Below are 26180 nucleotides of genomic sequence, written 5' to 3'. Positions count from 1 at the left end.
GTTACTTTTGTTTGCTATATTTTCTGTCCAGCTTGCTATATTGGTTTTTCTTGCTTGCTGGAAGCTCTGAGACGCAGAGGGAGCACCTCCGTACCGTTAGTCGGTGCGGAGGGTCTTTTTGCGCCCTCTGCGTGGTTTGTAGGTTTTTGTGCTGACCGCAAAGCTATCTTTCCTATCCTCGGTCTATTCAGTAAGTCGGGCCTCACTTTGCTAAAATCTATTTCATCTCTATGTTTGTATTTTCATCTTTACTCACAGTCATTACATGTGGGGGGCTGCCTTTTCCTTTGGGGAATTTCTCTGAGGCAAGGTAGGCTTATTTTCCTATCTTCAGGGCTAGCTAGTTTCTCAGGCTGTGCCCGAGGCGCCTAGGTCTGGTCAGGAGCGCTCCACGGCTACCTCTAGTGTGGCATGATAGGATTAGGGATTGCGGTCAGCAGAGTTCCCACGTCTCAGAGCTCGTCCTATGTTATAGTAACTATCAGGTCACTTTGTGTGCTCTTAACCACTAGGTCCATTGTGGTTCTGAATCACCAGTTCATAACAGGAAACCACAAGCAGCGGAACGGTGAGCACAAGAAACCACAAGCAGCGGTAGGGGGAGGGCAGGAAACCACAAGCAGCGGTATGGGGAGCGCAGGAAACCACAAGCAGCGGTACGGGGAGCGCAGGAAACCACAAGCAGAGGTAGAGGGAGGGGAGGAAACACAAGCAGCGGTACAGGGAGCGCAGGATACCACAAGCAGCAGTACGGGGAGGGCAGGAAACCACAAGCAGCGGTATGGGGAGCGCAGGAAACCACAATCAGCGGTACGGGGAGCGCAGAAAACCACAAGCAGCGGTATGGGGAGGGTAGGAAACCACAAGCAGCGGTATGGGGAGCGCAGGAAACCACAAGCAGCGGTACGGGGAGCGCAGGAAACCACAAGCAGAGGTAGAGGGAGGGGAGGAAACACAAGCAGCGGTACAGGGAGCGCAGGATACCACAAGCAGCGGTACGGGGAGCGCAGGAAACCACAAGCAGCGGTACGAGGAGCGCAGGAAACCACAAGCAGCGGTACGGGGAGAGCAGGAAACCACAAGCAGCAGTACGGGGAGCTCAGGAAACCACAAGCAGTGGTACGGTGAGCGCAGGAAACCACAAGCAGCGGTACGGGGAGCGCAGGAAACCACAAGCAGCGGTAGGGGGAGGGCAGGAAACCACAAGCAACGGAACGGTGAGCACAAGAAACCGCAAGCAGCGGTAGGGGGAGGGCAGGAAACCACAAGCAGCGGTACGGGGAGCGCAGGAAACCACAAGCAGCGGTAGGGGGAGGGCAGGAAACCACAAGCAGCGGTACCGGGAGCGCAGGAAACCACAAGCAGCGGTACGGGGAGCGCAGGAAACCACAAGCAGCGGTACGGGGAGCGCAGGATACCACAAGCAGAGGTAGAGGGAGCGCAGGAAACCACAAGCAGCGGTACGGTGAGCGCAGGAAACCACAAGCAGCGGTACGGGGAGCGCAGGAAACCACAAGCAGCGGTAGGGGGAGGGCAGGAAACCACAAGCAGCGGTACGGGGAGTGCAGGAAACCACAAGCAGAGGTAGGGGGAAGGTAGGAAACCACAAGCAGCGGTAGGGGAGGGCAGGAAACCACAAGCAGCGGTACGGGGAGCGCAGGAAACCACAAGCAGCGGTAGGGGGAGGGCAGGAAACCACAAGCACCGGTACGGGGAGCGCAGGAAACCACAAGCAGCGGTACGGGGAGGGCAGGAAACCACAAGCAGCGGTAGGGGGAGGGCAGGATACCCCAAGCAGAGGTAGGGGGAGGGGAGGAAACACAAGCAGCGGTACGGGGAGGGCCGGATACCACAAGCAGAGGTAGGGGGAGGGGAGGAAACACAAGCAGCGGTACGGGGAGCGCAGGATACCCCAAGCAGCAGTACGGGGAGCGCAGGAAACCACGAGCAGCGGTAGGGGGAGGGCAGGAAACCACAAGCAGTGGTACGGGGAGCGCAGGAAACCACAAGCAGAGGTAGGGGGAGCGCAGGAAACCACAAGCAACGGTAGGTGGAGGGCAGCAAACCACAAGCAGCGGTACGGGGAGCGCAGGAAACTACAAGCAGCGGTAGGGGGAGGGCAAGAAACCACAGGTAGCAGTAGGGGGAGGGCAGCAAACCACAAGCAGCGGTAGGGGGAGGGCAGGAAACCACAAGCAGTGGTACGGGGAGCGCAGGAAACCACAAGCAGCGGTACGGGGAGCACAGGAAACCACAAGCAGCGGTACGGGGAGCGCAGGAAACCACATGCAGAGGTAGGGGGAGCGCAGGAAACCACAAGCAGAGGTAGGGGGAGCACAGGAAACCACAAGCAGCGGTACGGGGAGTGCAGGAAACCACAAGCAGATGTAGAGGGAGGGCAAGAAACCACAAGCAGCGGTACGGGGAGCGCAGGATACCACAAGCAGTGGAACGGGGAGCGCAGGAAACCACAAGCAGCGGTACGGGGAGCGCGGGAAACCACAAGCAGAGGTAGGGGGAGCGCAGGATACCACAAGCAGTGGAACGGGGAGCTCAGGAAACCATAAGCAGCGGTACGGGGAGCGCAGGAAACTAGGCGGGCGGAGGAAGTTAATAAACCACATGCAGGCAGGTGGAGTGCAGGAATCTGCAGACAGGCGGAGGACGTCCAGAAACGGATACGAATACTGTACAGATAAGGAGATGGACAGCAGCCGCAGTCCAGTAGAGGTGACATGATGGCCAGTACGCAGGTGTCTGCAGTCCTTCACAGGCGGCAGCGCTGATCCACGCCCGAGTCATCCTGACAAGTGTTGGCTTTTCCACAGCTGTGGCGGATAACCTGGTCCTCTGTGCTGGGACAAATCTACGGGCCACACTGGACGCCCGCACCGATATTAACTGCTTAACAACCAGAGAGCCATCCCTTTTTATGTATCCGTCATTATGGCTGACCATGTCGTGTAACAGAAAACGGGAAAAAAAATCCAAGTGCGGTGAAATTGCAGCAAAAAAAGTGCACCTTGGGTCCACCAGAGAAGATCATTCTTGGGGCCCACTATGTAGCTACATAGAAATAAATACAAGACTATCAATTGTGTGGTAAAACACGCTAATATCAGGGTATAATATAAGGTAGTACATGTCATAATTATGTAGCAGGGGTTGGGGTAGCCCCCTCTTAGAATATAAAGTAGCCCCCTCAGGGCTGCCACTAGATATTTCGGGGACCCCATACTGGCAAAATTTCAGGGGGACCCCTTGAGACTCTGCCCAGGCTCCACCCCAGCCCCGCCTCCACACCTCGAACTGTCCACAGTCCCACCGCTCTCTCTTGGAAAAACTCCACTTCTCACCAATCACACATTAACAGTTCCCATCACCTGATCACATATAACCAGCAGCCTTTGTTTTGGCTAAAAGATTTTTTAAGCCACCACCACGACACGATAGACTCTTTTGGCTGGACCGGTAGAAGCGTCTTTGACGCAAAACGGCCATTGTCCTTCCCAGCATTCCTCCTGCACCTGCCTGTCCCATGAACTTTACCCACAGATCCAAAATGGTTTAATAAAGGACTTTGTTGAAACAGCTCATGGGTGAGTGCTGCATCTTTTCTGCTCTTGCCTACTCTACTTTAACCTATTAAACATTTGGTAAAATATGCAATACAATTTAGGTGTATTTTTATTTATTTTTAAATTTTTAAAATGACCAATAACATCACACACAAGGGACAAATACCACCGTACCTTGACCAGACACCATATTACCACCACATAGTGACCAATAATACCACATACAAAGAACAAATACCACCACACCATGTCCAGACCACATATTACCACCACATGGTGACCAATAATACCGCATACAAGGGACAAATACCACCACATCATGTCCAGGCCACACAATAAAACCACAGTGCCCGAGTAATATCACATACAAGGGACAAATACCACCACATCATGACCTGACCTCATATCACCGCTATATGGTGACCAATAATACCACATACAAGGAACAAATACCACCACACCATGGCCAGACAACATATTACCATCACATAGTAACTTAATACTACAATACTGATCATTAATAAAAAGAAACACAATACTAATATCATCATACTGTATGTGCCATTATACACAGGAGATCTGTACTTAGAATCCAGTGTCAGTGTAAAAGTAATACAGTGATCACTGGTGACTTTGTACACAGGACCGCTGTATATACTATACAGTATATAGTATCAGTGTATAGGTAACACACTGACTTACCAGTGATGCCTCTAGGTGAAGTCTTTCATCTTCATCCAGCACAGACCGCCATCACTTCTTCCAGCCAGGGCTCTTCTCTGCAGAAAATAACACAGTTATCTTGAGCTCCACTTCCAGAACACATTACTTAATTTTTTCCCAACTTCTACACTATATCAAATAAAGAAAAAAGGCGACATAGTGTCGCTCTGCACAGTAACAGGACTGCCCCCCCCATTTAAAACAGTATCCTCAAAAAATAAAATAAATACATCACTGCAGTAATAATAGCACTTAATTAGCCCCTATGGTAATAATATTCCCCATCCTGGCCCCTGTGTGTCTCATTCCTAGCTGCAGCCACATGTTCTTCCATCCTGCCCTCATGAGTATCCATTCAGCCCCCATGTGATGTCCCCATCCTGCCCCATCTGTCCCATGATCCTTCCACAACTGTCCCATTATCCTGCTTCATCTGTCTCCATCCTGCCCCATGATCCTGCCCCATCTGTCTCCTTCCTGCCCCATCTGTCTCCATCCCACACCAAGTCTCCAATCATGCCCTGTGTCTCTAATCCTGCCCCCATATCTTACATTCTGTCCCTTTGTCTCCAATCATGCCCCCTGTGTCTCCATTCTTGCCCCGTGCCTCCATTCTTGCCCCATGCCTCCATTCTTGCCGTGTCTCCATTCTTGCCCTGTGTCTCCATTCTTGCCCTGTGTCTCCATTCTGCCCCTGTGTCTCCATTCTTGCCCTGTGTCTCCATTCTGCCCCTGTGTCTCCATTCTTGCCCTGTGTCTCCATTCTGCCCCTGTGTCTCCATTCTTGCCACGTGTCTCCATTCTGCCCGCGATTCCATTCTTCCCCTGTGTCTCCATTCTGCCCCGTGTCTCCAATCCTGCCCTGTGTCTCACCTTGAAATCTTTCACCCTGCCCTTTGTCTCCATTCTGCCCCCAGCAGGATGGACACTTCCCTCCATCCTACCGGCTTGCTGCTTTCAATAAATAAAAAAAAACCTTTCCTCCTACCTTGCCGCGCTCCTGCAGCGAGCGATTTTCCTTCCAGGCTGAAAGCGCGCACTCGCCGGCGAATGACGATGAGGTCAGTGTTGTGAATTCTGCTCTTGGGCTCCCTCCGGTGGTTATGAGTGGTAGTGCTGCTGTCTTTGGATCGCAGCATATATCAGGTGTATCCATTTTTTGCAATTTGGGCTGGGCTATTTAGTCCTGCTTTACCCTTTAGTCAGTGCCAGTTGTCCATTGTTTTTGGAGGATTCACATCCATTCCTGGTCTCTCCTGTTTGCTGTTCATTTCAACAAAGATAAGTTCTGGCTTTGTTTTTGCTGTCCACAGGCTGTGGACCTTATAGTTCTGTGCATTTTCATGTTTTGTCTTGTCCAGCTTAGTCTGTGAAGGATTTTTTGCAGCCAAGCTGTGTCTCTGGAGATGCAGATATACCCCCCATGTCTTTAGTCAGATGTGGAGATTTGTATTTTCTGTGGTGGATATTTTCTAGTGTTTTAATACTGACCGCATAGTACTCTGTCCTATTCTTTCTTTTTAGCTAGAATGGCCTCCTATGCTAAATCCTGATTTCATGTCTGCGTATGTTATTTCCCTCTCCTCTCACAGTCAATATTTGTGGGGGGCTGTCTATCCTTTGGGGATTTTCTCTGAGGCAAGATAGTTTTCCCGTTTCTGTCTTTAGGGGAAGTTAGTTCTTAGGCTGTGTCGAGGGGTCTAGGGAGTGTTAGGTACCCCCCACGGCTACTTCTAGTTGCGCTGCTAAGTTCAGGGTTTGCGGTCAGTACAGGTACCACCTTCTCCAGAGTACGTCTCATGCTGCTCCTAGGCCACCACATCATAACAGTACAACTGGCCCACAATGAGTTAATTACATATCAGAAGAAAGGAGGAAAGGTTTTGAGCCATTTTTTTTTCCTTAGCCTGTTTTGTCTTTTCCTCCCTCTTAATCTCTGGGTGGCTACGGACCCTAGTAATAACATGAATGTTCAGGAGTTAGTTTCTCGGGTGGATCAGCTTGCTGCTAGGGTACAGGGTATTTCAGATTATATTATTCGGACTCCTGCCTTAGAACCTAAGATTCCCACTCCTGATTTATTTTTTGGTGACAGATCCAAATTTTTGAGTTTCAAAAATAATTGTAAACTGTTTTTTTTGCATTGAGACCCCGGTCCTCTGGTGATCCCATTCAGCAGGTTAAAATCATCATATCCCTGCTCCGTGGTGACCCACAGGATTGGGCATTTTCCCTGGAATCTGGCAATCCTGCTTTGCTTAATGTTGATTCGTTCTTTCAGGCATTGGGGTTGTTGTATGATGAGCCTAATTCTGTGGATCAAGCTGAGAAGATCTTGTTGGCCCTGTGTCAGGGTCAAGAAGCGGCAGAATCGTATTGCCAGAAATTTAGAAAATGGTCTGTACTGAATAAATGGAATGAGGATGCCTTGGCGGCAATTTTCAGAAAGGGTCTTTCTGAATCCGTTAAAGATGCTATGGTGGGGTTCCCCACGCCTGCTGGTCTGAGTGATTCTATGTCTCTGGCCATTCAGATTGATCGGCGCTTGCGCGAGCGCAGAGTTGTGCACACTGTGGCATTGTCTTCCGAGCGGAGCCCAGAGCCTATGCAGTGTGATAGGACTTGGTCTAGAGCTGAACGACAAGGATTTAGGCGTCAGAATAGGTTGTGTTTTTACTGCGGCGATTCTGCTCATGTTATTTCTGATTGCCCTAAGCGTACAAAGAGAATCGCTAGTTCTGTTACCATCAGTACTATACAACCTAAATTTCTGTTATCTGTGACCTTGATCTGCTCATTATCGTCATTTTCTGTCATGGCATTTGTGGATTCAGGCGCCGCTCTGAACTTAATGGACTTAGAATTTGCCAGACGTTGTGGTTTTCCCTTGCAGCCTTTGCAGAACCCTATTCCTTTAAGGGGCATTGATGCTACACCGTTGGCTAAAAATAAACCTCAGTTTTGGACACAGCTGACCATGCGCATGGCACCAGCCCATCAGGAGGATTGTCGTTTTCTGGCGTTGCATAATTTGCATGATGATATTGTACTGGGTTTTCCATGGTTACAGCTACATAATCCGGTGTTAGATTGGAAATCTATGTCTGTGACTAGTTGGGGTTGTCAGGGGGTTCATGGTCACGTTCCTTTGATGTCAATTTCCTCTTCCCCCTCTTCTGAAATTCCTGAGTTTTCGTCAGATTTCCAGGATGTATTCGATGAGCCCAAATTCAGTTCCCTTCCACCGCATAGGGACTGTGATTGTGCTATTGACTTGATTCCAGGTTGTAAGTTCCCTAAGGGCCGACTTTTCAACCTGTCTGTGCCAGAACATGCCGCCATGCGGAGCTATATTAAGGAGTCTTTGGAGAAGGGGCATATTCGGCCATCTTCTTCACCATTGGGTGGCTCCTTGAGACCGTGTATTGATTATTGCCTCTTGAATAAGATCACGGTCAAATTTCAATACCCTTTGCATTTGCTTACTGATTTGTTTGCTAGGATTAAGGGGGCTAGCTGGTTTACTAAGATTGACCTTCGAAGGGCATATAATCTTATTCGTATTAAGCAGGGTGACGAATGGAAAACTGCATTTAATACACCCGAAGGCCATTTTGAATACCTTGTGATGCCATTCGGACTCTCTAATGCCCCATCTGTGTTCCAATCCTTCATGCATGATATCTTTCGGACTTATCTTGATAAATTCATGGTTGTATATTTGGATGATATTTTGATTTTTTCCGATGATTGGGAGTCTCATGTGAAAAAGGTCAGGATGGTATTTCAGATCCTCCGTATTAATGCTTTATTTGTGAAGGGGTCGAAGTGCCTCTTTGGAGTGCAGAAGGTTTCTTTTTTGGGCTTCATTTTTTCTCCCTCATCTATAGAAATGGATCCGGTTAAGGTTCAGGCCATTCATGATTGGATTCAGCCCACATCTGTGAAGAGCCTTCAGAAATTCTTGGGCTTTGCTAATTTTTATCGTCGTTTCATTGCCAACTTCTCCAGTGTGGTTAAACCTCTGACCAATTTGACGAAGAAAGGCGCTGATGTGACGAATTGGTCCTCTGCGGCTGTTTCTGCCTTTCAGGAGCTTAAACGCTGTTTTACTTCTGCCCCTGTGTTGCGTCAGCCGGATGTTTCTCTTCCATTTCAGGTTGAGGTTGACGCATCTGAGATTGGGGCAGGGGCCGTTTTGTCTCAGAGGAATTCTGATGGTTCCTTGATGAAACCGTGTGCCTTCTTTTCTCCGAAGTTTTCGCCTGCGGAACGCAATTATGATGTCGGCAATCAGGAGTTGTTGGCTATGAAGTGGGCATTTGAGGAGTGGCGACATTGGCTTGAGGGGGCCAAGCACCGTATTGTGGTCCTGACCGATCATAAGAATCTGATTTACCTCGAGTCTGCCAAACAGCTGAATCCTAGACAGGCTCGATGGTCCCCGTTTTTCTCCCATTTTGATTTTGTGGTCTTGTACCTTCCTGGTACTAAGAATGTTAAGGCGGATGCCCTCTCTAGGAGTTTTTTTCCTGATTCCCCTGGGGTTCTTGAGCCGGTCGGCATTCTGAAGGAAGGGGTGATTCTTTCTGCCATCTCCCCTGATTTACGACGGGTTCTTCAGGAATTTCAGGTTAATAAACCTGACCGCTGTCCAGTGGGGAAACTGTTTGTTCCTGATAGATGGACTAGTAAAGTGATTTCTGAGGTTCATTGTTCTGTGTTGGCTGGCCATCCTGGGATTTTTGGTACCAGAGATTTGGTTGGTAGGTCCTTTTGGTGGCCTTCTTTGTCGCGGGATGTGCGTTCTTTTGTGCAGTCCTGTGGGATTTGTGCGCGGGCTAAGCCTTGCTGTTCCCGCGCTAGTGGGTTGCTTCTGCCTTTGCCGGTCCCTGAGAGACCTTTGACGCATATTTCTATGGATTTTATTTCAGATCTTCCGGTTTCCCAGAGGATGTCGGTTATCTGAGTGGTTTGTGACCGGTTTTCTAAGATGGTTCATTTGGTACCTTTGCCTAAATTGCCTTCCTCTTCTGATTTGGTTCCGTTGTTTTTTCAGCATGTGGTTCGTTTGCATGGTATTCCGGAGAATATTGTGTCCGATAGAGGTTCCCAGTTTGTTTCTAGGTTTTGGCGGGCCTTTTGTGCTAGGCTGGGCATTGATTTGTCTTTTTCTTCCGCATTTCATCCTCAGACAAATGGCCAAACCGAGCGAACTAATCAGACTTTCGAAACTTATTTTAGATGCTTTGTGTCTGCTGATCAGGATTATTGGGTGGCTTTCTTGCCATTGGCCGTTTTTGCCCTTAATAATCGGGCTAGTTCTGCTACCTTGGTTTCACCTTTTTTTTGTAATTTTGGTTTTCATCCTCGTTTTTCTTCAGGGCAGGTTGAGCCTTCTGATTGTCCTGGTGTGGATTCTGTGGTTGACAGGCTGCAGCAGATTTGGGCTCATGTGGTGGACAATTTGGTGTTGTCTCAGGACGTTTTGCTAACCGTTGTCGGTGTGTTGGTTCCCGGCTTCGGGTTGAGGATTTGGTCTGGTTGTCTTCCCATCATGTTCCTATGAAGGTTTCTTCCCCTAAGTTCAAGCCTCGGTTTATTGGTGCTTATAGGATTTCTGAGATTATCAATCCAGTGTCTTTTCGTTTGGCCCTTCCAGTCTCTTTTTCCATCCATAATGTCTTCCATAGATCTTTGTTGCGGAAGTATGTGGTGCCCGTTGTTCCCTCTGTTGATCCTTCGGCCCCGGTGTTGATTGATGGGGAGTTGGAGTATGTGGTTGAGAAGATTTTGGATTCTCGTTTTTTGAGGCGGAAGCTTCTGGTCAAATGGAAGGGTTATGGTCAGGAGGATAATTCTTGGGTTGTTGCCTCCGATGTTCATGCTGATGATTTGGTTCGTGCCTTTCATTTGGCTCGTCCTGATCGGCCTGGGAGCTCTGGTGAGGGTTCGGTGACCCCTCCTCAAGGGGGGGGGGTACTGTTGTTAATTCTGCTCTTGGGCTCCCTCCTATGTGGTAGTGCTGCTGTCTTTGGATCGCAGCATTTATCAGGTGTATCCATTTTTTGCAATTTGGGCTGGGCTATTTAGTCCTGCTTTACCCTTTAGTCAGTGCCAGTTGTCCATTGTTTTTGGAGGATTCACATCCATTCCTGGTCTCTCCTGTTTGCTGTTCATTTCAACAAAGATAAGTTCTGGCTTTGTTTTTGCTGTCCACCTGCTGTGGACCTTATAGTTCTGTGCATTTTCATGTTTTGTCCTGCCCAGCTTTGTCTGTGAAGGATTTTTTGCAGCCAAGCTGTGTCTCTGGAGATGCAGATATACCCTCCATGTCTTTAGTCAGATGTGGTGATTTGTATTTTTTGTGGTGGATATTTTTTAGTGTTTTAATACTGACCGCATAGTACTCTGTCCTATTCTTTCTTTTTAGCTAGAATGGCCTCCTATGCTAAATCCTGATTTCATGTCTGCGTATGTTATTTCCCTCTCCTCTCACAGTCAATATTTGTGAGGGGCTGTCTATCCTTTGGGGATTTTCTCTGAGGCAAGATAGTTTTCCCGTTTCTGTCTTTAGGGGAAGTTAGTTCTTAGGCTGTGTCGAGGGGTCTAGGGAGTGTTAGGTACCCCCCATGGCTACTTCTAGTTGCGCTGCTAAGTTCAGGGTTTGCGGTCAGTACAGGTACCACCTTCTCCAGAGTATGTCTCATACTGCTCCTAGGCCACCAGATCATAACAGGTCAGCTCCCAGCCTCCTATTGGCTGGCGGCATTAACTATTGCCATGCGGTAAATTCTCCCGCTGGGGCCCGATCAGAAGACACGGCCCCCTCTGCTGACCAGGCCCCATACACCAGTCAGGGCAGTAATGCCCTGATGGCAGCCCTGAGCCCCCTCATAGAATATAATCTACCCTCTGTTATGGAGTATAATGCAGCCCCTCTCATACGGTATAATGCAGCACCCCACAAAATCACTGCTTCTCCACGTATTTCCAGTCTGACACTTTACTCACAGGACACAGAATATATCACACAGATACACAGGGCAGGCCAATAGAAAAGCAGCAGGCCAGACATACATTACAATAGCCGCAGGTGGCCAGAGCCTGCCGATATTTACTGTGGGAATTACAAAGGTGGGGGCAGACAAAGGGGAATATCGTGTCCCCTCTGCCCAGGGGCGCAGCCTGTGGACTGATGCATTAGGGACATGCATCTCACATGGAATCTATTATACATACATATAACTGCACAACATATTCTGGGTGCTGAGTGGTTCCGTAACACGCTCCTCCTGTCCTGTATATATACACTGCACAGTACCACTCCTCCTGTCCTGTATATATACACTGCACAGTACCACTCCTTCTATATATATACACTGCACAGTACCACTCCTCCTGTCCTGTATATATACACTGCACAGTACCACTCCTCCTGTCCTGTATATATACACTGCACAGTACCACTCCTCCTGTCCTGTATATATACACTGCACAGTACCACTCCTTCTATATATATACACTGCACAGTACCACTCCTCCTGTCCTGTATATATTCACTGCACAGTACCACTCCTCCTGTCCTGTATATATACACTGCACAGTACCACTCCTCCTGTTTATATACACTGCACAGTACCACTCCTCCTGTCTTGTATATATACACTGCACTGTACCACTCCTCCTGCCCTGTATATATACACTGCACAGTACCACTCCTCCTGTATATATACACTGCACAGTACCACTCCTCCTGTATATATACACTGCACAGTACCACTCCTCCTGTATATATACACTGCACAGTACCACTCCTCCTGTATATATATACTGCACAGTACCACTCCTCCTGTATATATACACTGCACAGTACCACTCCTCCTGTATATATACACTGCACAGTACCACTCCTCCTGTATATATACACTGCACAGTACCATTCCTCCTGTCCTGTATATATACACTGCACAGTAACACTCTCCCTGTCCTGTATATATACACTGCACAGTACCACTCCTCCTGTATATATACACTGCACAGCACCACTCCTCCTGTATATCTACACTGCACAGTACCGCTCCTCCTGTCCTGTATATATACACTGCACAGTAACACTCTTCCTGTCCTGTATATATACACTGCACAGTACCGCTCCTCCTGTCCTGTATATATATATATACACTGCATAGTACCACTCTTCCTGTCCTGTATATATATACTGCACAGTACCACTCCTCCTGTATATATACACTGCACTGTACCACTCCTCCTGTCCTGTATATACACTGCACAGTACCACTCCTCCTGTATATATACACTGCACAGCACCGCTCCTCCTGTCCTGTATATATACACTGCACAGTACCACTCCTCCTGTATATATACACTGCACAGTACCACTCCTCCTGTATATATATACACTGCACAGTACCACTCCTCCTGTATATATACACTGCACAGTACCACTCCTCCTGTATATATACACTGCACAGTACCACTCCTCCTGTCCTGTATACTGTATATATATATACACTGCACAGCACCGCTCCTCCTGTCCTGTATATATACACTGCACAGTACCACTCCTCCTGTATATATACACTGCACAGTACCACTCCTCCTGTCCTGTATACTGTATATATATATACACTGCACAGCACCGCTCCTCCTGTCCTGTATATATACACTGCACAGCACCACTCCTCCTGTATATATACACTGCACAGTACCACTCCTCCTGTCCTGTATATATACACTGCACAATACCACTCCTCCTGTATATATCCACTGCACAGTATTCCTCCTGTATAGATACACACTGCACAGTACCATTTTTCCCACGCTGTAATATGTCATTGGTGTATATACCGTGTGTATACCAACGACATATTGTGGTGACTGCAGTTTCCTACACAGCAGGGCCATCTTCTCTGTATATAAGCTCTTTCGTTCCATTCTTTTCTTCTTCATGGCTCTTTTCCCGTTCATCCTTGCCCTCCTTCCTACTTTTCCCATCCTGTCTGTCATCCACCCTCCCTTTCCTTTCTTCTTCATGTGCAGTCTTTAGCATACTAGCTCCTCTTCCTCCATCTTCTCCAGTTTTTTAGTCGTTTACCTCAATCTCTTCATCTGAGAATTCATTGATGATGTGCTCCATGGAGGAACATTGTGACGACTGGAAGAACAATCCTTGTGATGTTGGGGAGCACAGACCTATGTCCTCCTCCTCCTCCTCTGGCTTGTCATCAGGCATGGACACCAGCTTCTCCAGTGCATGTGGTGGAAGTTTCTTCAAGGACTCCACATCGGCCTTCATCTCCTCCAGATCCCTCTTCAGCTTGGCTCTTCGGTTCTGGAACCAGGTGATGACTTGGGCATTGCTGAGTCCCAGCTGCAGGGCGATGTGGTCACGGTCAGCAGGGGATAAGTATTTCTGGTAGATGAAACGTTTCTCCAGCTCGTGGATTTGGTGATTGGTGAAAGCAGTTCGAGATTTGCGTCTCTTTTTAGAACTAGGTCGATGTCCAAATGACTCCAGGGGCTCACGACCTTTCAGTGTGAGAAGAGAAGACAATGAGAATGAATTCTGGAAGTAGACACAAAAGTCTAAAGCCATCCCAAATATATCTGCTCATGAACAATAGATATATCCACATGCATGCAATCATCTCCCCAGTCCTCTAACCACCACCTGTCTTTATTTCCATATATTCACCCTCCACATTGGACCAGGGGAGAAGACTCTTATTCATCCCATAATTCATAATCCTAGTACATGGTGATACCAAGACAGATGCACTCTCAGGCTGAGGTGGATAAGGTCTTGTGCAGTGCTGGAGTAGGATGCTTTGCAGTGTGTTGGTGTGTCACTATGGAGTAGATGTCTGGACCAGGTGGAACTACAGGGCTGGGCTGGAGTGAATTACTGAAATGGAGTTTGGTGTTGCAGGGTGTCACGACTCACAGGGAGGATATCTTTATCAGCCCCACCGCTCACGCTAATATGTCGACAATCAGGGTTGTTTGGTTGCCCCTAGTTCTTTTCTGAAGGGGATTTATCTATATCCCACTTCCCAGTTCCGGTTTGGAACTTGCAGCTCTCTGGCGCCCCCTTACCCTCAGGTCAGGCTGGGTACTGCACCTAGGATAATTTGTCGCTAGAAAAGCTGCCTTACTTTGTACTGGCTAATGGGCACACTGCAGCGAGAGCAATATAACTACTCCCACTCAAGCGGGAACAATAATTATCAACGCCGTCCGTCGCTACCAGGTTTCCAAAACTTGCAGGACAAACTCTGATTTCATAATTAATAACGGTTCCGGAGCCAACCCAAATTAGTAGCGTAATTCACTTCAGAGGACCTGACCGTACGTTATAGAGCAAGGAGAAACTAAGCTAGTAATTTCATATATTTTACTCCAAAAAGGTAGGCACTGTTTACAAAAGTATAGAAAGATCTTAGAAAAGTAGACAAATATCGCATGTACAAACAATTACAAATAAAAAGGGATTAACAGAAGAAAATCGACTTACGGTTCTTTCATATCATGGCTGACTATGCGGCTCGGGGGAAGGGCATATATCCCAGTGCATGACAGATGCGACTCTCAGCTAGACCCGGGACAAAAGACTAGTGAAGACTAATGTCTCACTCACTTATCTCTGTGCCCAAAACCAAGGCACTTCCCCTGTGGCGACTTCACTCAGAGGCGGAATACTCCCATTTTACACATATTTTGGCGTATGACAAAATTATCACTTTGCTCAGCAAGTCCTGAAGGTTAATTTAGGTGGAAACACATCTTGGCTAGGAGCCCCAGTTAAGCAGTAATGCATGTGTCACTTTCGGCTAAGCGCTGGGCTCCACATACCCACCAGTTAGGAGCCCTGTCCCTGCGATTTATGGAAATATGAACAGTCTATTTCTGTGACTATCCGGTTTGGATATATTTGGTCTTAAAGGACCACTGTAGCTACACAAAGGAATTGCCATTCGCTGCTACTCTTTACGTTCGGTTTCACAGTTGCAAACAAAAACATTCTTGAGGGAGAGGGAAAAGAGTGGCTTAGCATTTCAGCCTGTGCTGGCAGGCAGAGATTTGAGGGGGGGTCAGAGAGCCCACAGCATGTGTCTGGAACCATGGCACCCTCTGAAAAATTACTCCGAACATGGCATTTTTTACATTATAGTGACACAGGGAAATTGTGAGCTGGAGTAAATACTGTTGTGGCATACAGTATGTTGGCATTGGAGTGTGCTGACGTGGTGAATGGTGGTGGAGAGGTCCTAGAACTGAGCCTTGGGGAACACCGACAGACAGGGGGCCAGATGAGGAGGTGGTGTGTTGTGAGAGGCAATTCAGTATCACAATGGACATGGAGGTCAGAGCACATACAGTGATCTGACAATAACCCAAAATAATAGAACGAGCTCTGAGACGTGGGAACTCTGCAGACCGCAATCCCTGATCCTCTCCAAACACAACTAGAGGCAGCCGTGGATTGCGCCTAACGCTACCTATGCAACTCGGCACAGCCTGAGAAACTAACTAGCCTGAAGATAGAAAAAATAAGCCTACCTTGCCTCAGAGAAATACCCCAAAGGAAAAGGCAGCCCCCCACATATAATGACTGTGAGTAAGATGAAAAGACAAACGTAGGGATGAAATAGATTGAGCAAAGCGAGGCCCGATATTCTAGACAGAACGAGGATAGGAAAGATAACTTTGCGGTCTACACAAAACCCTAAAGAAAACCATGCAAAGGGGCAAAAAGACCCTCCGTACCGAACTAACGGCACGGAGGTACACCCTTTGCGTCCCAGAGCTTCCAGCAAAACAAATAGACATGCTGGACAGAAAAAATAGCAACAAATAGCAAAGAAGCACTTAGCTATGCAGAGCAGCAGGCCACAGGAATGATCCAGAGAAACACAAGTCCAACACTGGAACATTGACAAGAAGCATGAATCAAAGCATTAGGTGGGGTTAAGTAGAGAAGCACCTAACGACCTCACCAGATCACCTGAGGGAGGAAACTCAGAAGCAGCAGTACCAGTTTCCTCCACAAACGGAAGCTCCCAGAGAGAATCAGCCGAAGTACCACTTGTGACCACAGGAGGGAGCTCTGCCACAGAATTCACAACAGTGGTGTGGGAGAGGGAGACACTGAATGTCCGGTCTGTTAGATATGATAAGATCCAGGATAGGTTCATGTCTGTGATGCCAAGAGATGAGAGAATCTGTAACAGGAGGGAATGGTCCACAGTGTCAAAGGCATTAGGTGGTGCTGGGGAAGATTCAGCGATCGCTGATGGTTCTGCATACGGCTGGAGTGTACAGGCGACCAGCGGATGTGCAAGTCTTCGCACCTTCAGGAGCAGGGCTGATAACCCCGGATAATTTTTCAGGAAGCACTTCAAGGTGTGAGCCAGGCAAGGTATGTGTTTCAGTTCTGAAAGGGCTATGGCAGCCATAAAATTCCTTCCGTTATCACTGACTACCTTGCCTGCCTCAAGATATACACTGCCCAGCCATGACTGAGTTTGTTGCTGCAAGAACTCGGCCAGTACTTCCGCGGTGTGTCTGTTGTCGCCCAAACACTTCATTTCTAACACAGCCTGCTGACGCTTACCACTAGCTGTTCGATAATGGGACACCTCGTGTGCAACACTGGCAGCTGCGGATGGAGTGGTCATGCGACTGTGCTCTGTGGATGAGCTTTCACTTCTGGAGGAGGACGAGGAGGAGGAGGAGGGGTGGCAAATGCCTACACCCAACTGTTTCCTAGACCGTGGGCTAGGCAGAACTGTCCCCCTATGGCTGTCCCCTGTTGACCCTGCATCCACCACATTACCCAATGTGCCGTGATGGACACGTAACGTCCCTGGCCATGCCTACTGGTCCATGCATCTGTTGTGAGGTGCACCTTTCTACTGACTGATTGCCTCAGTGCATGGACAATGTGGTCTTTGACATGCTGGTGGAGGGCTGGGATGGCTTTTCTCACAAAGAAGTGCCGACTGGGTAGGTCATAGCGTGGTACTGCATAGGCCATCAGGTCTTTGAAAGCTTCGCTTTCAACCAACCGGTAGGGCATCATCTCTAACGAGATTAGTCTAGCAATGTGGGCGTTCAAACCCTGTGTACGCGGATGAGAGGATGTGTACTTTCTTTTCCTAACGAGAGTCTCTTGTAGGGTGAGCTGGACTGGAGAGCTGCATATGGTGGAACTAGCGGGGGTGGTGGTGGACATGGCGGATTGAGAGAGGGTTGGTGATGGTATTCTTGATGTTGGCCTACATACAATGTTTCCTACCAATAACCTTGTGATTCCCTGACTGCTTTGGCCTTGCGATGATACCTCCACATTTGCTGCTGGTGGTGTCCTAACCGGTGGGCTTACAGTGAGGGAAGCAATGTAGCGTTGCTGACTACCTTCATTCTGAGCAGGTGCACCAACGGTACGGGACGTTTGGTACTTAGGCCAGGCTTGCAAGTGCATGCTGGTTATATGTCTACGCATGCACGTTGTATTTAAATTTTGAAGATTCTTCCCTCTGCTAAAGGTCTTTGAGCATTTCTTACAGATAACTTTACGTGGATCATTCAGATCTTGGTTAACAAATTCCCACACTACACTCTTCCTACTATGGAATACCTTTTCAGGCATTGCACACTGTGCTACTTTCACCAGATGGCCACGCTGTCCTACAACTGTTTTTGTTTTTGACAAACGTTTTTGGGCTGATACGGGCCTGCCAGATGACAGCTTTTGCGATGTAGATGGCTGCTGCGGATCATCCTCCTGCGCTTCTGAGCTACTGGCAGAGGCAGCCTCTTCCCCCAATGGCTGCCAATCTGGGCCAACAACTGGGTCATCTATCACCTCCTCTTCAATGTCCTGTGCACCTTCCTCTGTGTCACCGTGTAAGGTGCTATAGCGTTCGGGACGGGGCTCCATAGCCTCAGCAGGGTCAGATTCTGGCTCAGTACACAGCGAGGGCAATGTAGTGATCTGAGTCAATGGAACAGCATAATAATCTAGCTGTGGCTGTGCATCTGTGCACTCCATGTCCGATTCATCTTGTAATGTGCTTTTAACAATTTCCCTTTCTAACCCAGGCACGGTGTGTGAAAAGAGCTCCATGGAGTAACCTGTTGTGTCGCCTGCCGCATCCTTCACTTTTGGTTTGGGTGAAGGACACAAGGAAACGTCTTGTTCCTGACCGGGAGCATCCACTGACGACTCGCTGCTTTTATATTTGGAACTTTCTGAAGAGGAGGCGAAAGAGCTAGAGGCAGAGTCACCAAGGAAAGCCAAAACTTTTTCCTGCTGCTCCGGCTTTAAAAGCTGTTTTCCTACTCCCAGATAAGGGAGCCTTCGAGGCCTTGTGTAGCCAGACGATGACGCTGGCTCAACACCTCCAGCCTCAGGTGCTATTGTGCTTTTGCCACTACCACCAGATGCTCCACCACCACCACCATCAGTACTAGCTGGCAACCACCGCCCACGGCCTCTTCCACCAGACTGCCTCATTTTTTGGAAAATCTAACAAAAATAACAACCGTTATATGGTACTGTAAAACAAGGTAGAAGGTGTATATAAACTTGCTGAGAATTTAAATCTCCCTTTTTTTTGGGAGACTGAACCAAAACTCAGGCCCTGTGCCTAAAACAACACAATGTAAGTGGCAGAAAGTGGCTGGCTGACATACGACAAACTAACAGGACTGCAGTATATACACTTTGTGAGAATTTGAATCTCACTTTTTTGGGGGGAGACTGAACCAAAACTCAGGCCCAGTGTATAAAACAACACAATGTAAGTGGTAGAAAGTGGCTGGAAGATATATGAAAAAATACAAGGACTGTAGTACAATTTCAATCTCCCTACAATGATCTCAGGACAAGTATGGCAGCAATAAAAAGGACTGCTGCACACAAAAGTGTGGACAAATAAACAAGATAACTGTGCAGAAAGCAGCAACAGGATTTTTGCTTTTAAAAAAGCAGTTGGTTTGCACAGCGGCGTACACACAGCAATGCAGCTATCAGGGAGCCTTCTAGGGCAGCCTAATAAGCTACAGAGCTGATGCACAAAAACATAAACTCCACTGTCCCTGCAAACAAAAGGTGGTGCTGGACAGTGGAAATCGCTACAGCACAAGCGGTTTGGGGGTTAATCTTCCCTCCATAACTATATCCCTTCTTCTGATGAAGCTGCAGCAACCTCTCCCTATGCTCAGATCGGCAGAAGTAAGATGGCGGTCGGCGTGCACGCCCCTTTATAGCCCCTGTGATGCCGCAGAAAGCAAGCCAATCACTGTCATGCCCTTCTCTAAGATGGTGGGGACCGAGACCTATGTCATCACACTGCCCACACTCTGCGTCCTCCTTCATTACATAGTTACATAGTTATTAAGGTTGAAGGAAGACTATATGTCCATCTAGTTCAACCCATAGCCTAACCTAACATGCCCTAACATGTTGATCCAGAGGAAGGCAAAAAAAACCCATGTGCAAAGAGTAAGCTCCACATTGGGGAAAAAAATTCCTTCCCGACTCCACATACGGCAATCAGACTAGTTCCCTGGATCAACGCCCTATCGAGGAATCTAGTGTATATACCCTGTAACATTATACTTTTCCAGAAAGGTATCCAGTCCCCTCTTAAATTTAAGTAATGAATCACTCATTACAACACCATACGGCAGAGAGTTCCATAGTCTCACTGCTCTTACAGTAAAGAATCCGCGTCTGTTATTATGCTTAAACCTTCTTTCCTCCAGACGTAGAGGATGCCCCCTTGTCCCTGTTTCAGGTCTATGATTAAAAAGATCATCAGAAAGGTCTTTGTACTGTCCCCTCATATATTTATATATTAACATAAGATCACCCCTTAGTCTTCGTTTTTCCAAACTAAATAGCCCCAAGTGTAATAACCTATCTTGGTATTGCAGACCCCCCAGTCCTCTAATAACCTTGGTCGCTCTTCTCTGCACCCGCTCCAGTTCAGCTATGTCTTTCTTATACACCGGAGACCAGAACTGTGCACAGTATTCTAAGTGTGGTCGAACTAGTGACTTGTATAGAGGTAAAATTATATTCTCCTCATGAGCATCTATGCCTCTTTTAATGCATCCCATTATTTTATTTGCCTTTGTAGCAGCTGCCTGACACTGGCCCCTGAATATGAGTTTGTCATCCACCCATACACCCAGGTCTTTTTCATTGACGGTTTTGCCCAGAGTTTTAGAATTAAGCACATAATTATACATCTTATTACTTCTACCCAAGTGCATGACCTTACATTTATCCCCATTAAAGCTCATTTGCCATTTGTCAGCCCAAGCTTCTAGTTTACATAAATCATCCTGTAATATAAAATTGTCCTCCCCTGTATTGATTACCCTGCAGAGTTTAGTGTCATCTGCAAATATTGAAATTCTACTCTGAATGCCCCCTACAAGGTCATTAATAAATATGTTAAAAAGAAGAGGGCCCAATACTGACCCCTGTGGTACCCCACTGCTAACCGCTACCCAGTCCGAGTGTGCTCCATTAATAACCACCCTTTGTTTCCTATCCCTGAGCCAGCTCTCAACCCACTTGCACATATTTTCCCCTATCCCCATTATTCTCATTTTATGTATCAACCTTTTGTGTGGCACCGTATCAAAAGCTTTTGAAAAGTCCATATACACTACATCCACTGGGTTCCCTTGGTCCAATCCGGAACTTACCTCTTCATAGAAACTGATCAGATTAGTCTGACATGAACGGTCCCTAGTAAACCCGTGCTGATCCTGGGTCATGAGGTTCTTCCTCTTCAGATACTCCAGTATAGCGTCCCTTAGAATGCCCTCCAGTATTTTACCCACAGTAGAGGTTAAGCTTACTGGCCTATAATTTCCGAGTTCAGTTTTTGTTCCCTTTTTGAATATTGGCACCACATTTGCTATACGCCAGTCCTGTGGCACAGACCCTGTTATTATGGAGTCTTTAAAGATTAAAAATAATGGTCTATCAATGACTTACTTACTTCCTGCAGTACTCGGGGGATGTATCCCATCCGGGCCCGGAGATTTGTCAATTTTAGTGATTTTTAGACGCCGCCGCACTTCCTGCTGGGTTAAGCAGGTGACATTTAATGGGGAATTTTTATCACTGATCATATTGTCGCCATGGGATTTTCTTGTGTAAATACTGATGAAAAAAAGTCATTTAGCATATTGGCTTTTTCCTCATCCTCATCCACCATTTCACCCAGACTATTTTTAAGGGGGCCAACACTATCATTTTTTAGTTTCTTACTATTTATGTAGTTAAAGAATATTTTAGGATTATTTTTACTCTCTCTGGCAATGAGTCTCTCTGTCTCAATCTTTGCTGCCTTGATTTGCTTTTTACAGAATTTATTTAATTTTCTGTATTTATTTAATGCCTCCTCACTACCTACTTCCTTTAATTCTCTAAATGCTTTCTTTTTGTCACTTATTGCGCCCCTTACAGCTCTATTTAGCCATATTGGTTTCATTGGCTGAAAAATGGCGCTGAAAGCGTCATACGAAATGCGACTTTGGTGCAAAGATCGCCGACCTCATGGCTGATCCCACACTGGGATCGGGTCAGGTTTCATGAAACCAGACTTTGCCGAAAGTCGGCGATTTTTGAATTTGTCTGATCCGTTTCGCTCAACCCTACTCCCAAGACCTCCTTCTCTCCTCCACACTTATTCGCTCCTCATCCAATTGCCTCCAAGACTTCTCCTGAATATCCCCCATCCTTTGGAATTCTTTGCCCCAACACGTCCGACTATCAACCACATTCGGATCCTTCAGACGGAACCTGAAAACCCACCTCTTCAGGAAAGCTACAGCCTGCACTGACACCGCTGCCTCCTCATCACTACCGGAGCTCCTGCAACCCCCGACCTACTGTCTCCTTCCCCACCATCCTGTAGAATGTAAGCCCGCGGGGGCCGGGTCCTCGCCCCTCTGTATCAGTCTGTAATTGTTAGTTTACTATAAGTGATATCTGTAACTTGTATGTAACCCCTTCTCATGTACAGCACCATGGAATCAATGGTGCTATATAAATAAATAATAAAAATAATAATAATAATATTGGTGGCAGCACGGCAGGATCCGTGACATATTGGTGGCAGCACGGTGGGATCCGTGACAGTCTGCCCTTTTCATCGATGTACCATCCTGAGACCAACGGTTAGACTGAAAGGAGCAATCAGTCTTTGGTGCAGATATTTCGGTGTCTTGCCAAGTCTAGACAGGATGATTGGTGCTCTGCGGTACCCATGGCAGAATTTGCTTCCAATCATCGTGTCAATCAATGTACTTTCTGTCCTTTTGCAACTATGGGTTTCACCCCCACTTTGGTCAGTTTTTATCAGCTGGATTCGGGGGGTCCAGGGGCGCATTTAGCCTTTCAGTGGTTGGGGAAGGTCTGGAGGGAGGTTCAGAGAAACATTGGGGAGGTTCAGGTCTAGTAAATCGTTGAAATCATTGAATTTCAAGATACTCATCTGAAAAGGTATGCCACCCGCCTTTGCCTTCGCGGCAATATTGCTATATATCTCCACCTTTGCTAGAATCACAGCTAAAAAGCTCAGTACTGATACTCATTCTAGTAACTGTTTTATCTCATCCACTGCTGGAATCACATCTATACTGCATTGTACAAGGTAACTAAGTTTTCTCGCTTCTAGTAACTCTTCTATCTCAGAACTAGGTTCACAGCTACAAAGCTCAGTACTGTTAAAGTTCTCCACGCTATTGGTTTTACTAGGAATTCTACTGACTCTCACCAGTGATGGATTGAGATCTACGCTACTCATTACTCGAATATAGCATCCTGAAATTATTCTAGGGTCTCCCCTGAGTGCTCAATTTATGATATCACTTGTAAACCCTGCAGTATAACACTCTCTATGCCTCTGCTGCATGTATGTTATGTGGTGTCACTACGGCACTGCTTATTTTTACTGCATAACGTTCTTCATACTACTGCTGCCTCTAGTACGTTTTTTATTGTAACACAAGGGGAATACCATACATAGTGGCAGCTGCTGGCCACTTTGGGACCCACGAGTCAGAGGTGGGGGGCAGGTGCAGCTTAGCACCGGGCCCCCTCTACCACTCGTCATCACATTTAAAGTGGTATCTGTAAATACCATTGACTAGAATGTTGGTTCAGTCTCAAAATGCCTGGAAGACTCTAAAACGATATTGTTGTGGCCTATGGATGAAAATTCGGCATATCCCTAAATCAGACGAGATCTTTTGGCCAATAACAATTTCTTCTGGACGTTTTTCATGAGTTCTGGTACAGTTGTACTGGGAGAAGACTGAGAAAAAACCCTGTAATGTGGGACACAAGGAGCAGGACAGGTGAATTACCGAAATAAATGATCCATCTCACCCCATAACTGGATTCACAGCTATACTGCATTGTACTTTAGTAAATTAAGCGCAATGCTGCTGAAGCTTCTAGTAATATTTTATACAGTGCTAGTTCAACGCCCAGATGAAGATCTTTCAGAAGCTTCATTCGACTGCTACTCCGCAAAATCCTCTTTCCTCTCCTGTCCCAAAGGAGTCAGGCACAGAAAGAATTAGAGGGGAGAGTTCCACAGATTGTTTGAATCCAGGGTATTGGTCTCACAGAGCAGTAGTTGAAAGGATCTACTAAAGGAGCTTGAAAGAGCATTGAACTGGAACTGCTGTATAGTGTTAGCGAGAGAAGGAAAAAGGTTAAAGTAATAATGATTCTTACCAAAATGCTGGACTCACAGCTTCACTTGTATATTCTTCCATGCTGCTGCTTTTGCTATGTGTTTTATTCAACTGCAAGTCCTGGATGTATTGCTACATTGTTCAGTTACTGCTGTGTGGTGTCCTCTGTTACACAGAAGTAATGCTGTGCAATGTAGTCCATGCTGCTTCTACTGTTTCATCTCACCACATTGCTGGATTCATGTGGTCCATGATGCCGCTGTTTCAAGAGGGTGTTTCATATCATCCCAGTGCAGGATTCCCAGATACACTACTCAGTACATCTGTACAGTATAATTTCCATCATGCTGCAGCTGCCTCTACTAATTGTTTAAAGGGAACCTGACAGCATCTCCAGGCCCTCTAAACTGCCACCATGTCTTTAATCTACTTTTAATACAATTTCAAACAACCCCCTTTTGGTGGCTCCACTTCCATATTGTAAATCTTGCACCTGTCAGTGCGCAATGAAGCCGGGTATACGCTTCACCATCACACTGCAAGTAGGCACCCGCGGTGTCAATATTTTCCAATCCACTGCAAAGTTAAATCAATGTAAGGTGTCACGATATGGTATGAAATATCATATAAGTAGTTTCTCTTGCTAGCAGGCTGTGGGCTAAAAAGCCCCCCTTCCCTTTCCCTCAGCCAAGAGCTTCCTTTCCAAGGGATGGGGGAAGAAGAGTTTATTACCTCTAGCTTGGAGAGCAAAGGTATTTACGACATCCCTGCAGTGGAAAGTGACAGGCTAGAACTGGATTCTAAGTCTCTAGAATTCATGGAAGTTCATTGTTTTGTTTTTGTAAGATATTACGCAAACCGTTTACGTTAAGAACACGAAAATATAGATTCTTAATCTCCTTCGGTGGATCTACCCATCCCTCGAAACACGGGCTTCTAACTCCATCTGGTAAAAAAGTAGGGATTTCTCTGTAAATATGTATCCCAGATAGGACATATTTGATCTCATTAGAATGCCCACGTTAATCCGAGATGAATGCTGGGTTTGTTATGACTATGACATGTTTTGCAGCGGAGTTATAGAAATCAGATATAGGTTAGGGTAAAATTAGTTAACTGAAGAGGTAGGAGGGACGAGGTGATCCAACCCCTTGCTGGGATGTTACAGGCTGAAGCTATAACTGTCTGCCCAGATCCCTAGCTCAGTCTTTTCTTGACTTTTCTCTTCTTGTCTTTTTTCCTGGAGAGCCCTGAGCACGTCCAATGAGCTGGGATATATGGAAATTCCACTAGCCGGGTTGCCTGCAATGCAATGAACTGAGTGTTATCTTTTCTCCTTTTATCCCCTTTATGTTATAATTACCTTGTACATATTTGCAATTGTCTCATTTGTAACATCTTTGTAAAATATTTTGATAAAGCACTGCCTAAATTTTGTGGGGTATATTACTTCATGCCAGTTCTTTCTCCATGCTCTAAAAACGTACCCTAAGTCTTCTGAAGGGAATTACGCTACTGTGTTGGGTTAGCTTCGGACCCGTTTAATCGAAGCTGGTGGCAGTGATACCGTGCAGAATTTTGGGTGATGCTGTAGCGACTGCGGCGTTGATAATTATTGTTCCTGCCTGAGTGGGAGTAGTTTATCGCGTCACTGCAGCGTGCCCAATAGCCAGTACATAGCAGGCAGCCTTTCTGGCGACTAATTACCCAGGGTGCAGTACCACATCTGACATGAGAGTAAGGGGGGCGCCAGAGAGCTGCAAGTTTTAAGTGGAACTGTAAGCGGGATATACATAAATCCCTGCAGTTCGTGGTATATTGCAGGGCAGTGGGATACCTAGAATAAGCCCCTGCTGTAAACTAAGAGGTCAATAGCCTTGTGTGTGTTTTTTCATCACATTGTGAAGTGGAGGGATAACTAAGATAAGCCCCCTGCACATGTGATAGCCGTCTGTTGGCCTAAAGTCACCCCGACCCGTGACGTAGGGGTGACGGTCACGGTGTGAATCGTGACAAATTGGTGGCAGCGGTCAGGGAATCCTGACATAAGGAAAACAACATAAGAATGGTGGTTCTTACAGTGCCCTGTACCACAACTGAAAATGAAAACCCTAATAATGT

The 26180-nt window shown here is 46.9% G+C and overlaps 1 protein-coding gene across 1 annotated transcript in view; it reads right to left on the bottom strand.

The window, feature by feature from the left end:
• Positions 1–13407: 13407 nt before the first annotated feature.
• Positions 13408–26180, bottom strand: part of LBX2 (ladybird homeobox 2) — a 77865-nt gene continuing 65092 nt past the window's right edge. Inside the window, exon 2 of the mRNA XM_069744724.1 lies at positions 13408–13853. Within this exon, the coding sequence (XP_069600825.1) occupies positions 13408–13853 (446 nt within the window). The remainder of the gene's footprint in view (positions 13854–26180) is intronic.

The sequence above is a fragment of the Ranitomeya imitator genome, chromosome 1 (assembly GCF_032444005.1).
Source record: "Ranitomeya imitator isolate aRanImi1 chromosome 1, aRanImi1.pri, whole genome shotgun sequence".
Classification (NCBI taxonomy): Eukaryota; Metazoa; Chordata; class Amphibia; order Anura; family Dendrobatidae; genus Ranitomeya; species Ranitomeya imitator.
This window is presented reverse-complemented; position numbering and strand designations above follow the sequence as displayed.